This window comes from Pomacea canaliculata, linkage group LG10 (genome assembly GCF_003073045.1).
Source record: "Pomacea canaliculata isolate SZHN2017 linkage group LG10, ASM307304v1, whole genome shotgun sequence".
In the NCBI taxonomy this organism is placed as follows: Eukaryota; Metazoa; Mollusca; class Gastropoda; order Architaenioglossa; family Ampullariidae; genus Pomacea; species Pomacea canaliculata.
This window is the reverse complement of record NC_037599.1, coordinates 15,406,488-15,421,898: the sequence shown is the minus strand read 5'-3', so window position 1 is coordinate 15,421,898 and position 15,411 is coordinate 15,406,488. Positions and strand designations below refer to the sequence as shown.

At 36.9% G+C, this 15,411-nt stretch overlaps 2 protein-coding genes and 1 non-coding gene across 4 annotated transcripts in view; 1 reads left to right on the top strand and 2 right to left on the bottom strand.

Annotated features, from left to right (window-relative positions):
* Nucleotides 1-103: 103 nt before the first annotated feature.
* On the bottom strand, nt 104-175 carry Trnap-ugg. The gene has a single exon. It is a non-coding gene; the product is annotated as a tRNA-Pro (tRNA).
* Nucleotides 176-215: 40 nt separating this feature from the next.
* Nucleotides 216-3,433, top strand: LOC112573180 (protein C9orf135-like). 2 transcript variants are annotated; one of them, XM_025253308.1, is made up of 6 exons: nt 216-237; nt 398-575; nt 749-854; nt 1,056-1,180; nt 1,552-1,687; nt 1,953-3,433. In XM_025253308.1, exons 2-6 carry the CDS (start codon nt 475-477, stop codon nt 2,142-2,144), a joined length of 660 nt encoding a protein of 219 aa, XP_025109093.1. In that variant the 5' UTR covers nt 216-237; nt 398-474; the 3' UTR covers nt 2,145-3,433. The 2 variants fall into 2 exon arrangements, with proteins under 2 accessions (XP_025109093.1, XP_025109092.1); XM_025253307.1 differs by lacking the exon at nt 216-237 and having other exon boundaries at nt 290-575.
* Nucleotides 3,434-4,345: 912 nt separating this feature from the next.
* LOC112573177 (laminin subunit alpha-like) overlaps nt 4,346-15,411 on the bottom strand; it is a 48,235-nt gene continuing 37,169 nt past the window's right edge. The window contains exons 58-74 of the mRNA XM_025253300.1: nt 14,920-15,067; nt 14,517-14,635; nt 13,791-14,128; nt 13,179-13,272; nt 12,355-12,472; nt 10,895-11,047; nt 10,471-10,616; nt 9,893-10,075; nt 9,276-9,421; nt 8,876-9,041; nt 8,447-8,636; nt 7,848-8,012; nt 7,281-7,434; nt 7,043-7,170; nt 6,790-6,889; nt 6,353-6,478; nt 4,346-5,163 (exon numbers count right to left, since the gene is read on the bottom strand). Of these exons, the coding sequence (XP_025109085.1) occupies nt 5,024-5,163; nt 6,353-6,478; nt 6,790-6,889; nt 7,043-7,170; nt 7,281-7,434; nt 7,848-8,012; nt 8,447-8,636; nt 8,876-9,041; nt 9,276-9,421; nt 9,893-10,075; nt 10,471-10,616; nt 10,895-11,047; nt 12,355-12,472; nt 13,179-13,272; nt 13,791-14,128; nt 14,517-14,635; nt 14,920-15,067 (2,614 nt within the window). The 3' untranslated portion in view covers nt 4,346-5,023. The remainder of the gene's footprint in view (nt 5,164-6,352; nt 6,479-6,789; nt 6,890-7,042; nt 7,171-7,280; nt 7,435-7,847; nt 8,013-8,446; nt 8,637-8,875; nt 9,042-9,275; nt 9,422-9,892; nt 10,076-10,470; nt 10,617-10,894; nt 11,048-12,354; nt 12,473-13,178; nt 13,273-13,790; nt 14,129-14,516; nt 14,636-14,919; nt 15,068-15,411) is intronic.

Below are 15,411 nucleotides of genomic sequence, written 5' to 3'. Positions count from 1 at the left end.
TGAGATTTTATCAGTTTAATGGGGTTTTTTTTTTTTTTTTTTTCATTATTATTATTACTCCATATTCTTTCACCTACACGTCTTTAAAAAAGAAAAAAACATAGGGCTCGTCCGGGATTTGAACCCGGGACCTCTCGCACCCAAAGCGAGAATCATACCCCTAGACCAACGAGCCACCGTTGGAAGTGATGGCGGCAGTATTGCTTATAGCATGACTTTTTGTTTGTGTTGCTAAGGGTTTGTTTACAACGTACTGTTGTTTTATTTATACTTGAAATTTGCGTGTAAATTAATATTATCAGTCATTATAACTTGGAAGTGTGTGTTTATACCATTTTGTTTTCATTTTCATTTGGCTGACGATGGTCGAGGCATTCCGTTGTCAACGTAAATGTAGAGATCGAGAGAGAACTGTACATGATCGTCCTTTGATCACTCCTTCATCGAAAACATTATTAAAACTCACCATTGGTAATGGACTATTTCGCCACACCAGACTATGGGGAACGAAAGGGAAGTCTGTCACTTCGCTCGGATCACATGGATTATTCCCGAGGTGTATTTACTTCAAAATGGTAAGCTATATATATATTCACCGAAATCACGATCATTGTTGTCGGATTTTACTTCGCCCTCAGTAAATTGATCGCAGATTTTTCTCGCTTTATTATGCTACATTATTTTACTTTTCGTGCACAAACTAACAAAAAGTGTGTAAACTCATCTTTTTTTCTTCCTCTCTTCTAAGGCATCAGGCTCGAGAGGCAGAACCCAAAGACCATGATCTGAATCATGAACCCAAACGAAACCTGCACCGTTCCACATACAATCGCATGGCAACAGTCACTGATGGGGTAACAATTATTCTTCGATACTCCTAACAGTTATTATTGTATTTAATTTTTCCATAAACAATGACACACTCGATCATTTGTTGCTACATTTATTGCATGCTGATTTGTGAAGAAACACTGTTAAATAGAATGCTGTTGTAAGATTCAGATGGTCTTTGAATGAAAACAATAGGCAGTCATCAAGATCTTTGAATGTTTCAGTCATTACCAAAAACCACCTACCAAGAACACAGCAGACAGATAGAACTAAAACCGCTGTTTGATGAGAAAGACAACAGGAGGTCTTTGTTTAATGTGGAAACTGTGAGAGTTACTGATATTGATAGGTAAGAAAGTTCATTGTGAATATCAGTACTGCCACACACAAACTGTAATAGAGGATCTGCGATTTCGACATGCTTTGTGCACTATACTGATCAAACTAGGATTGTTGAATTTTAAAAAGGCTAGCTAACACTTTAATCTTTCCATTATTATTTTTTCAGTAGTTATGCATAAGTTTTAATTTTCATTAGCGCTGAAGAACATTCACTGGATGGCATTGGTAACCGTACTGACTTTTGAGCAATAGATTTAGATTTGAAACTCCTTATTTTGCTTTGGAGTTATCTTTGGCATTCATTGATTAGCAGCAAGTAGCCCATCTGTGCTATATCCATTGTCTGCTGTAGATATCAATACTTGGTAATGTAACCAGGGATACAGGTGATCCAAAGTATGGCTATGGCTCAGTGCTGCCTCATCACCATCCAGATCATTTCAAGTTCCACTCAGAGACAACATACAATGCTGACTACATAGTTCATTTTCCCTACGAGTCAGCACCAGTTCCGGTATGGTGATGTAGCTTTTTGTCTCAACTTGCACAGTTAATTAATGGGATTTCTTAAACATTTGAAAACAAATGGGGCCAACTCATATATTTCTGTTTGTAGGATGTTAAAAATTTGTATCCAGTGATTCACAAATCTGAAAGTAAACAAGCATGCTCAAAGGTGTCATTCACAGTGACCATGCAAGATACTTAATTTTCTCTGTAATAGTATGCTACATTTTTTTGGTGGTATATGTTAACAGAATTTATTTCTGATTTTGCAGGAAAAATCTCCAGAATATGAAGTCTCGTCACCAGCATATCGCAAATGTCACTCGCAGTTTACCGACACTGCTGATTACAGACGACCGGGTCGCAATACATGGATGGATGAGAGTGGTATTTATACCAATACCCACTTTAAGCGGGAAGTTACCAAAGTTAATGACCCTATTCCTAAACATTTTGCCTTGTAGACCCCTGCATCCACATATCGCATGGACTTGCATCTATTCCAAATGAGGTAGTGTAAATGTAGACCACCAATGAAGAATTCCTAATGCCTGCTCTAGGAATTCAAACTGAAAAATATTTTTTTGTACTCAGTTCTCCAGTATATTCTAAAATATACCAGCCATATATATATACAGGCCATCTACGGAATTTGAAAAGCACACATAGTTGACATATCTATATATAGCTAATACAAATGCAAGAAAAAGTCAAAGTTTTACAAAAATGAAATGTGAAAACAAAACTTTTTTTTTTTTTTGCGAAACTATCTGGAACTTTATAAAATATGTTTTAGGTACATTTTGAGCTCTTGTGATTCCAAGTACAGCTGAATAAAAATCTCAATCTTTTTATGTCTGTTTGCAATTGATGTTTTGCATTTTGAACTTATCTGTAACTATCTTAGCTGCAATGAATTGTATGACATTTGGATTTTAACAGTAGTTCTGGGTAGTATCATGGTGGCAACTTGAAAACTTGGGAGATAAAGGTTAAAAAAAAATATCTTTAGATACCTGTATTAGTATTCATTTTCATAAAAATTTAATTATACACATTTTTGGGGGGTCACTACTGTCTTTCACTATGCACATCGTCACATACATACCCTTGATTAGCAAACAAGCAAGACAGAAAGCTAAAACAGAGTCGTTATTCACCATCCTTGTTTCAATATTTTTGTATGACATGGCAAAATCTTTCTCATAAAGATGACAAAACAACACTGATGCTGAAATATAGAGGATTTAAAATTCAGCACCACGAAACAAAATTATGCCTGTTATGACAACGCTTTTGCAACATCTGTTCAGTTTGTTGTTTTTGCCTTTGTGTCCTCAAAAAAGAATCAACTTCTGTCACTGTTGTTATACGTGATTTCAGGCTAGCCTTTTATTGTGGATGTGGAAAGTGACAAAAATATATTCATTATATAAGAACAAAATGTTCAAGACCAACTGCCTGCCTGCTTAGATTAGATTTTGAGCAATTTCACAATGCACAACTGCATGTTCAAATAATGAAAACAAGGATTGGGGAAAAAAATGGGTTATGACAAAGGCGGACACATTTTTACTTGTGGATTGCTGAAGGCACTGCAGCACTATTGAATGAAGATAAATGCTGTTTAGTTTCTGCACATAAACCCCTGTAAGCAAAGAATAAAACCCACTTGTACAGAACTATACAATAAATGAAATTTGCATGTGTTTCTTTTGTCTTAGACAATGTTTGAATAAAATTACAAGGTGTTGGTATTGCTTATGTTACTTTATTCTTATTTTCAGATTTTTTGTTAAACATAGCAGCAGTTACAAGTAAAGGAATTTTCAGTATCAAATCTCTAGAAATATCAAAAAAGGTACTTGACTGAGGTGACATGCATGTCCAGTTTTGCTTAGGTATCTACAATGGATGATTTTTCAAGCATTGATTTAGGTGTAGATTAACACATCCTTACAGCAGAAAATGTTTACATATTTTTTTGCAAAAGTTTTATAAAACACACCTCTAGAATTTGATTGAAAATGTGTAAAATCTCCTTTGGTTGGACTGTTTGCTAAATGCTTGATCTAGGTTAAACTTTTGAATAGACTAAGAGAGTCTGGGTGGTGGAGTGAAAATGGGGTTGTCGCAACCCGTATGTAGATTCATTTCACCAGTTGATGGCTCTTTTGTCTGGTTGATGCCCAGCTGATATCTGAATGTTGTTTACATTTTAAAAATTATTTTAACAACCCCTTTGAAAGCTGGAAGCCCTCATGCTGTTATCAAAAAAGTTAACTTTGTCTGCTAGATCTTATTAGACAATAAAATGGTAAGGGGACACTACCCAGCCTTGATGTCCTGGCTTATGAACTTCACCCGGACTTTATTAGGACCACTTGCTTTTTTGACTGAATAAGGTTTTGACAGAATAAGGTTCCTGGCATTTTAAATGTAAATGCATTTTAATTAAAGGTAACAAACCAAATACAATAATGAGTAGCTGGGGAAAATGGTTTTAAGCGTTAAAATTTTAGTCAAATAAAAATATGTGTTAAGGAGTTGAGGGGCAAGGAAATTCCAACACGTGGTCAAAAAGGGTGTTTAACATTCAAACATTTTTCCATATATGTACTCCATATACCTACAGGAGGCAGACACAAAGACTACACTGAAATTATAATATAAAAATGCAGTTGCTTTATTGTAAAAACAATAATTGTAAAGTTAGGCCCAGTTTTTGACTAGATGCACTTTTATCATTGAAAGGCAGTGAATTCATTGAGGGCCATATATTGGAATAAAGCCCATAGTAAAATACCAAGGTCTTTAGCAGTTAAACTAATCTACAATAACATAATCAGTTATTCACAAAACAGCAATGATTCTGTTAGCATGCTTTTAGTAGGCACAACACTAATATCATTAGAAAAAGTTAGAATTAAACAACATTAAACATTGAACATTAAAATGGATCAAATGAGTATTTCAGCCATTTGAATAAAGAGAGCCTTTAATCATCATCATCTAATTTCATTAAATGTTTTATTTATCCTTTGGAAACAATGTGCAAATGTTCTGCACCTGCTAAAGACAACCTAACTTGTGAGGGAAAGTTTGTGTGTCAGGGAGATGTTCAGTCATTAAGCAGAGTGACTATTGCTAAACCAAACAAAACCTTCCTGATTTAAACTGTCCATCATGTTTTTATGAGATTTTATCAACAATGTTTCTTGTTAACATTAAAAGAACATTATTTTAAATCATTTTGTGGTGTAGAAGTAAAGAACTGAGCAGTCAAGATAAATGATCTGTTGTAAAACTATGGTTAAACAACTAGGATCAACGTTGTGTCAGGTCAGGCAATAGGGCAATAGCCATGGCGTACGTCTCCAGTAGAAATGCCTGATGCTAGGTATTGCAGACGATCATTCAGGTGAAGATTGCGTATACATCCCACAAATGTCTCATTAGTGAGCACACCCTTGGCACCTTTGTCTGTTGAAAAAGACATAACTCTTTTTAAATAGTGCCATTAGAATGAACAGACATGTATTTTGAAAATATGACTGTAATACTAAGGCATTTTCCAAAAGGGTACAAGATTAAAACAAAACCAGAATATCTTCATATTCATAGTAACATACCTAGCATAGCAAATATGACTGCTCACCAGATAAGAAAACTTGAATCTCATAGAACATGCAACATTCTTTGAATATAAAACTACTTTCTTCAATGTGTGCACATGTGTATATGTGTGTGTATGTGCAAGCCTGCATGTGCTTGCATATGTTCACATACATCCATCATGTATGTTTGTGCATGTGAGAGAGAGGAAAGGGGGAGAAAGAATAAGAAGGGGGTGAAAATGTCGAGTCTAACTGCATGATAATAACTTTATAAAGTGCTTTATCCCACATCAAAGGTTCCTCAAAGTGCTTGAAAAAAATAAAAACACACAGAATAATGATACTAGCAACACATACATGGATGCACACAACAAAACATATAGACATTATATCTTTAGAATGTCACATGGCAGGATGAAAGATATGTAGTTCATCTTTGCTCCCAGCTTGCTCAATTCAGTTGAAGAACTGAAAGTGAGGCTGCAACTGCTCCTATCTATAGCCATCTATATCCAGTAAAGTTGGTTTATATAGTGCCCTATCTCTGCCTGTCTGGCAAGATTAAGGGTGCTTCACTGTAGGTGGTGTAAAATCCAAATAAGCTGGCAACAATGATGTAGGTTGTAGCAGACTGTGTACTCCACACCAAAGGGTGGATGCAGCCAAAGTGGTAGCTTCAAACATGATATAGCATTGCCCAATTAGCAAGCCTCTTGACCTCTTTTCTGGTGAGAATGGCAATGTTAAGAGGCTTTGAACAGAACTTAGTTACTTTGATTTGAGGAATTAGCATCTTTTAATGGCATGTTGATTTCAAAAAATCCTGCAATGCTTTAGCCTTTATTACAAGGGCATCCTCAGAAAACCTCAAATTTTTTGGCTGTTACCTCTTTTTATAACAGAAAGGCACGAAGGCTGAGTCTGTGCAGTGGCACCAGGTTTCACATGAAATGAATGCTTTGAAACACAAAGCACAGCTGTTAAAGATTTCTAATCTATGAAAACAACACATTACTTCAGTGTGTCCTTCAATCAACAGGTCAAATGTCACCTACCTGGGAGACCACCTATGTAAAGTGGGTCATTGGTGTCTGCTGCAGTCACCTTTGCAGAGCCAATGCCTGGTTCTGGAGCCTGTACTCCGTCTACGAGGAGTGTCACCACATTCTTGTTCTTGTTGGCTGCAGAACAAACATGTCCAGTGTAAGCACCCAAGACCATGCATGAGAATACACAAACACACACTCCAGAACTAATTTAATAAACATTACGGATGACATTTTATAAGCTTCTTTAAATTACCATGTTTTCTATTTTCCTGATGTTCACATAAAACAGTTTAATTTAAAAATTAGAATTAACCCAGTACTATTCTTTTTTAATGGGGAGAGAGTAGTTTGCTCTGTATTTCCATTTTAAAGTTTCCTTGAAGAAATTTACAATTCTTTTCCATGAATATATCGGAACAGCCGGGGCTACTCTTGTTGCTTACCTTCTATTTTATGCCAGTTGCCATCACAAAGGCTGTTTACTGCAGGAGGTGTGAACACTGTTGTCATGAGCCCAGCACCATTGTCTGCAGACAGGATTACCTGAAAACAAAAATGCAGTTTAAAGCAAGTGTTGAAATATTGTAAAGTACTCCATATACCATGGCCATTTCTGCAAACATGTAAGTGACAATAAACATCAGAAAAAAAAGTTACACAGAATGTCTAAAGATAGTTCCTGTCAGCACATCTGACCTTGCCCTCCACAAGCTGCAGGATGACATAGTCCATTGGGCCATGCACTGCAAGCAGAACTCCACTTGATGATCGTGGCCGCACATCCATTTTTATCTCCATGTCGCGACCAACTTTGAATAGGTCAACTGCAACATTCCCCAGCCAGGGTTTTCATGAAATTGTGTTGAAATTAAATGAGCCTCATGGTCAAAGAACTCCACAACCACTCCAAAGAGGCTAACAACCATCTACTTACATTGTTGCACATATCCTCCAGAACTTGAGAAGAAAGTGCCAGTCTCATAGGCTGCTGAACATGGTGTGGTATTTGTCTCTTTTATTGGTGTGCCAAACTCATCATCATGCACACGTACATTGCGTATGCAGCCTGGGAAACTGACAACACCAGCCTTTTGGCAGGTACAAATGAAAACCTCAAGGTTAATAAAAAAATCTTTAAAACATCAACAGAAACAGAAAACTGAGTGAATTTTGATTGGTCTGCCAGACCTGATCTACCTTTTCCATCTTCTAATATTTGAAAAGAGTTCATTGCACATATCAAAAGATATTGACTTCAAAATAATTATTATAGTGCTAATTAAAATCTCACTTGAGTATCCCATATAAACTTCTGAGTTTAGTCTTTTTTAACATTAAAGAAAAAAAATACAACACAAAAGTACAGAGGTTATAACTTATGCACAGAATTTGACATTAAGACATTATTGCAGACACAGGAGGAAAGAGACCCATGCATATCAAAGCTTTTCAAAATTCTACCATTCATAGAGGTGAAACAGCTGTACATGACTAAACTTACCCCAACATTATCAAGTGCTGCCTTGGCCACTGTCTCTGACAGACCTCCAATGAAGTAGGGCGACACGACATTGATAGACCTGGTATTACCAGGTGATTCCCCTCTTGCTACAATGTTTCCGTCTATTTCTAGGGTGCCCTGTCTCTGGTTGCGAGCAAAAATAGCCTGGAAAAGGAAAAGATTTCAGGTTTGTAAAATGCTGAAGAAAAGCTGATTTCTACAATTTGTCAGTAAAATGAACAATTGCTCTTCAATTATTTTTTGTTATTATTTAAAAGCCAGCAACTAGAGCAATATCAAAGCCTGTAAACAGGTGACATAAGCATGCAGTGAAAGAACATTATATTCAAGATGAAATTTGAACCCAAGTTGTCCGATCTTCACTACATTGGTGTTTTAACCACTGTGCCACACAGGCCACCCAAAACTGCTAATAAAAAAAGCTGTTCCCAGCATAAAACTGGCCCATGTAGATCACCCATGCTGGAAGGCTGAAGAGTCATGATTTGGATACAGAATATTCTACTGCTCATTTAGCAAAACAACTGGTAAAAGACCTCTAATATCACTGACTAGGAATAAATGATGTTTTATCTTACCTTGTGCCACTGGCCATCATTGTATGTTTCTGTACTACTCAGCGTTCCTGTGCCACTGCCACAGTTAAAGCTATATGTAATTCTCCCCTCTTTCATATATAGCCCAATAAAATCAATATGTTTAGCATCTGCCACATAAAAGATCAGTCCATTTCTTCCTGTTGTTTTGAATTCCACAGAAAATGCAGACCTGAAGACAGAGCAACATCAATCTGTAATCAGCTTCAAAACATAACATTGTGATTCACTGCACTGAACAGGTTCTTTGAAGAAAACCAGATTATTTATGGACAGACAGGGGATATATGTTGCCATCTGCCGGGTTTAGCATTTGAAAGAAATAGAAAAGATGTTCTTGTCTGAAATTATCTCAAAGAAAATATCTTCTATACAAAAGAAAGAGTCTGCTATAACAGAGGCAAAAATTACCTAATGCGAATGCGAGCTTGTTGTACTGGATACTCTTGACGGCTATTACTTGTTAACCCAAAGCGCACCCCGCTAACTTCAGCATCTTCAGCTATGCTTGGTTCCAGTGGCAATGCACACTGATAAAGAGGCGTTGTTGTTGTTGTTTCCATCAGTGCAGGGGTTCCTGTCAATGCAAGCACAGATTTGCTAAGGTCCCTAAGTAGACATTATAAAAGAGTTTGCTGCTAAATGGGTATTGTGAATGTACATCCCCAAAGAGAATTACTAAAAACCACAGTTACAATCTGATAATACAAAAGTGCTTATATATACATATTTTTTATTTTTACATATACATATCATTTTTAGTCTTTTTTTAAATTCTATCAGCTTTTGTAAAGATGTTTTTCACACAAACCCTCTTCATCAGTTGGCGATGCTGGTGTTACCACAGATACTTGTGCTTCTTGTTCTTCTTTTAGTTCCTTATCAGACTTGATGGAACACTCCACCAGGGACACACCCATGCGATGAGCATCCATGATGTTTGCAAAGTTTACAAACCTGCATCACACGATAAAACAAAGCATTCTTTCATTCTATTCTTACCCATTCAATGTTAATAAAAAGAGAAGACATCACAATCAGCATTTTCTCTTCAATTTCTCTAAATTGTTAGAGTGAAAAAAATTTAGACTTGAGTGTCAATATTTTAAACAAAGACAGACACTAAGCAATAAAAATGGACATGGCAAAAATCAAAGTCTTGGCCCGTTTCAGTTTACTGTATCTATAAATTGCAGGAAAATGTATTAGTCTTTTTAATTTATTTTTCTGAGGAAAATATGTCAGCAAAATGTGTGTGTGTGTGGAGGTTGTTTTTTTTTAATTTTTTTTGGAGGGGGGGTAGTTGGAATGGCAAAAGATTATCAGCACCAACGAAAGGCAGATGTAACTTTTGTTCCAAAACAATTTTCTTCCTTAAAATTAGCACAAAAAACCAAAGCAAATGTCTTGGTAAAGGATAATAATTACTTCTCATTGACAGTGACATCCCCTATGCAACCAATCAGATGCTCAGTGGTTGGTGCAGCCCCACTCTTGATGCTATAGTCATTGGGCACTCCACCCAAGTAGATGGGTGTTGTAGTTAGCAGGGAAGGACTTCCTGATGCCGTTAAGCTCAGCATCTCAGAGTCATCAATATTCATTGTTAATCTGCAATGAAACCACCCAAAATCTATTAATACTATTAACATTTACCCTGTCAGATTTTATCACACCAACATTAAATCTTACAAGATAATATTTCAGTCATTCAATATCTTTACAATTATCTCTCTCAGGTAGTCTTGTCAGGAATTTATGGGAGCTGGGCAAAGTAATATCTTCTACAACAAGTCTTGTTTTCCTTTCCTTTAGTCAAAGACAATCCCAAGCATTATGTTATTGTTATTGACAACTCCTCAAACTCATTTTAGAGAAAAATGGGCATTTTCAAAGCTTCTATCCTCTCTCAATCATTTTAAGTAGCTTGGTTCCTAAGGTCAGCAGCATTTCATATTAAGTTATCCTATGTCTGTGATGTCAGAAACCCTTGAAGCTGAACTTACTCTAGTTGCACCTTCATGATGGAGACATAGTGCCAGTTACCATCATTGTAGGTGTTGACACGACTCACAAGATCCATTGTTTCCCCTGCTGGCAAACTTCTAACCACAATCTTGCCATCCACCACACTCACACTAAAGACACCGTTCTGCAAAAAAAAAAAATTGTTAAGCTTTGCATCTAAATCACTTCCCTGATAAAGTTAGAACATCACTGATTTTACAGAAACAGAAAATATTACTCTAGTCTTATTTTTACATTAGTCTGGCATCAGATATTGGATTGGTTGGTGGAGTTTCGAGATATAAAGGCATCAGGGGCAGCACTGTTTTCCCCTGTATGCTTCCATCTCCATCATCTTGGTGTTCCCTTACATGCCTACATCGGACAACATTGTCACTTAAGGTATCAACAAGAGATATTCACCTGTGGTTCATCAGCAATATACAGCAGAAGAGCTTGGCTCTGCCTGGTCCGCATCTTGAATGTAATATTAAACTCAGAACCAACTCCACCCTCTAAATCCACAGCCATGAAGCGATCAGGACGAGCTTCATGATACGTTGCAATACGAGCCACCTGTAACAATGTAATAATAATAATCAACACGTTATGACACATGTTGTAACAGCAAATTATACATGAACCACAAATAACAGATACTGCAAAATACATAAATATATCATGCAAATGACAAAATAGAAATTATGCACAAATACTAATGTTAAGGTCTTTGTAAAAGTCAGCAGCTGCAATATTCCAAACTGTTTTTTACAAGATGTTGGTTGAAAATAATTCATATAAGACATGCTTCACTCATTTCTGCCATTTTTTTACCTTCCACCAATTAAAAAAATGTTATCTTTCAGTATTAATGAGAAATATACATAAATAAAAATAAAAATTTTGAAAGCAAATTCTCTTTCTTCAAGACTTACCAGATGGAATGACCATAAGAGGGAAGGGGCTACATTAGCTCTTTAACTATTGAAAAGTTGTCTCCCTGACAGTGAGTGCCTGGCATTCCAGTAGTCAGGTGAGCAACTGCCCTCTAACTGCATAGCATAAAACACCAAACACAAGGCCTACAGACAAGTTGTTTTTTTTTGACCAACACTCTACCCAGACAATGGGAAGCTCAGGAAGGCCTTTATGTCATGTCATCTGGTAAGTCTCGATGAAAGAGAATTTACTCTCAAAATTTTATTTCCTTTTTGACTGTACTACATGACAGGACCATAGAAGTAATATCAGGCAGAGGGAAAAAACAAACCACCCCCTGAGAAAGAAGGAAGCGTTCTGTTGCACCATCACAATTGGCCACCACAGTCCCAGAGAAACAGTGTGCAAAAAGAGTCCGGTGCCACAAGAAAAACATTGAAGGATCTTTAGATGGAAACAACACCCACCAACAATGCACAAGTTTTGAGTATGGAGTGAGCATCATAAGTGATAAGAGCAAAAGCTTGTGAACACCACGGTCACCATAAAAATTTCTTTTGTTGGCCTTGCGTTTGGCCTTTTACACTGTTAGAGGGCAGTTGCTCACATTTCGAGAGGAATGCTCAGCATGCCAGGCACATGCTAGCTCAACGTCTGGGGGACAACTTTTTGATGGTTAAAGAGCTAAGTGCAACCCTTTCCCATCATGTCATCTGGTACAGTCAAAGAAGAAATAACATAAAATCTGCAAATTGTATAACATGTACAATGTGCAAATGAATCACTTTATTACTGTGAGGCTGAATGGCCTACATGTTTAATAAAAAAATAATGTGTAGGGAGATAACATTTTTTTCAGTGCTGTTACTCTACATCAATATGTGTGGAGGATACCATGGTCAGACATTGTAACAGAAGACAAAATAATCATATGTAGGTCTTACCTTGGCTGGGCAGCCCCGCAAAACTCCCTTCGCACGCAGGTTCTCATTAAGATCCCAGGGCAAATTGCCAAACACAACATTTTGAATACATCCATCAAATCCATGGCTGCCCACATTGCTGAAAATATTAAATAATAATAAATGCAAAATTTATATAACACATACTCCTAAGGAGCATATCTTAGCGCTCAAGAACAAGAGGGCAACATGCAAGGGACAGAAGAACAAGCAAAAAACATATGAATGATGGAAGTGTTAACAACATTACTGATGACGAATGAAAGTCAAATACAAAAATGTCAAGAGGATCCAAGTAACAAGGACTGAGAGTATCATGATTATGCAAAAGGAAAACAAGTAGGGAAGTAGCAATAAGAGCAAAAGGGACACACCCCTCCTCCCAGTTTACATAAAATAAATCTGTTTCGTATTGATCATGATCAGCTGGAATATAGTTGTAATGATTCTCTTCAATGATAATTATTCTCTTCACTGATAGTGCTTCTATTTCTCTGAACAAGATATTTATGTGTCTGTCTTTTGTGTGTATAAGGTAAAAACATCACAGGAAGTCCTAAAATTTCATGTGCACATATATCATAGTACAGGCTACATCTTAAACATCTGAAACCTGTTAGAGGAACCTGTTCATAAAACTGAAATATTAAAACCTAAGGTTAGCTACTTAAGCATTTACATGTTGTCTCTGCACATAAAAGTGATTAGGCTCTATACAAAAGTGTGGAAAATTAGAATCATGCTTTACAGCTGACCTGTTTACTTTGAGGGAACTAAAATTTGATCAGTCATGATGCACCACTTACACTGAAGGAACTAATACTTGGTCAAAGCCTCCAATAAAGATGTCTTGTGTTGTTGACAGGTCTACCAGGGAACCTGATGAGGACTTTCGGTCAACTGTGCCAGAAAAAAGTTTTCTTTTCAGCTCCAATTTATTATTAAACAATATGTTTTATTTTATTGCTACAAGTATCCTGTGTGAGGTCTAGATGTGATGAAACTTGTAAAAATATACTTAATGTTTTTGATAGCTCAACATCAACACTGAAAGATATATTTAAACACAAGAACAAAGGTAACTAAACCAATGCATTTCCCACCTTTGAAAAAAAAATCCCCGGAAAGATTATTATGTAATTTGTTTTGTAACAGGGCTGACAGAATTCTTCCAAGTTATTCTCAGGAATAATGCAGTACCACAACTGTCATGGGATTCAGTTCTACAACTATAGATTCAGTTCTACAAATGATGCACAGTCCTGCAAGACATCTGCCACTAACAATCAAGTCATCTGTTACCAATAATCAAGCTGTGCAAAAACTGGCCTGCTCTTCTACTTTGATAATATCTCCTGACTACCAGAAGCAAGTCAAAAGAAAAATTTCACTGATCCAAATGGTTTGATGAAGCTTACCTTCCTTCTCATCCATCCTCAACAAGCCTTGCTGGTTCTGGCGGACAACAGTGACAGAATGCCATTGCCCATCATTGTACTTGTCTGCTGAGGACAATGCCACTGAGCCCCCACCCAGGTCATACTGGAACACCACACGTCCCTCCTTAAGCTCAATGGATAGAAAATCACGTTTGTAGTCTCCCATATAAACAAGCAGGCCACTCTCGGAGTATGTCTGAAACTGCAGCTGGATTTCCGATTTTCTTGACCGTAGACCAAGTTGGTCGCGATTCAGCACCACATAGCCCATGCCATTGAAGCGCATGCCATTACTTACAATCTCTTTCATCACATCTCTGCAAAAAGAGATCTTCATTTTGGTGATGTGATTACTGTCATGGTTAAACTTGATTTAACTTTTAACAATCTAAGGGACATAAATACTGCCAAAAGGAGGAGACAATTGATAATGTCGCTATGTATTTTTGATCAGAACATGGAAAATATAAAAATGATAAAAGTGCAATCCGATTCAAAATTGATCCTCTGCTTCTACTACTTCTTACCTACCCTGATAAATAAGGTACTCATCACTTTTCTCATCATGGCGTCAACGCTGCATCAAATCTGGGTCTTGCTTTGAAGTCAAATATGGAAATCGCAAGGCTACTGAACCTCCTGTTCGTACATTTCACATGTCTATGTAATTAAATCAAGAAGATAAGAAAGAATGGTCCATGTTACCTTGCTAGTTCTCCTCTCAAATTATTTTCAGCATCCACAAAGTTCCACAGTCCAACAGGGTCATCATCAAATTTAATATCTTCAAGAGAACCTTGAAAGAAGGTTGTTGTCACAGGCAACTGAAAGAAAAATAACAGAGTATGGTGCATCTTACATGAACTAGCTCATGCAGCTGAAATGTGAAACCACTGCATGTAAATCCCAATTCTGGAAAATTAATTTTTGAAAATTTGTTTTGACATGGGGGTCTTGTGAATGTTTTGGTCTTGGTTTTACTTGGTCATTTAATTTTCTTGACAACTTGAAGGAATCACAAAACTTAACAGTTTTTTGCAATAAATATGTCGTTTACAGCTGATAAAATATGGCAGTTTTCTTAATCTGTTATTGAAAGGGAAGTCACCTCCACATCAGAAGGCACACCACCCAAATAGAACTTTGTGGTGGCTGGATTCAGTTCCAGCACAGCAAATGTTCCCTCTGAAGTTCCCTCCACTTTCTGATCCTCCTGCCTGTCTGTGCGGATAGTCAGGGTCCCTGTTTTGCCAGTGCTAAAACAAAAAGGTATTTACTAACTGACCAGGTATTCTTTGAGCTAAATGCACACAGGAAGGACTACTCTGAATACTGCAGCACAAGTGCCTGTAGGCGCTCACAATATTATTTCTGTTCTGGTACACTCTTAGTCTTAAGGTAGCATTCTTCATGCAAAACATGGCATAAAGCAACAGATCTGAGGGACAAACTGTGACAGCACCAGAAACAAACTAGAAAGAACTGCCCAGTTCATAAAGAGCATACATATTCAAGTGGTATCAAGTGATTTCCACAACCCCATAAACATCGAAAGCACAAATAAAACAAGAATGATGAAATTTTCAGTTCTGCATACTCC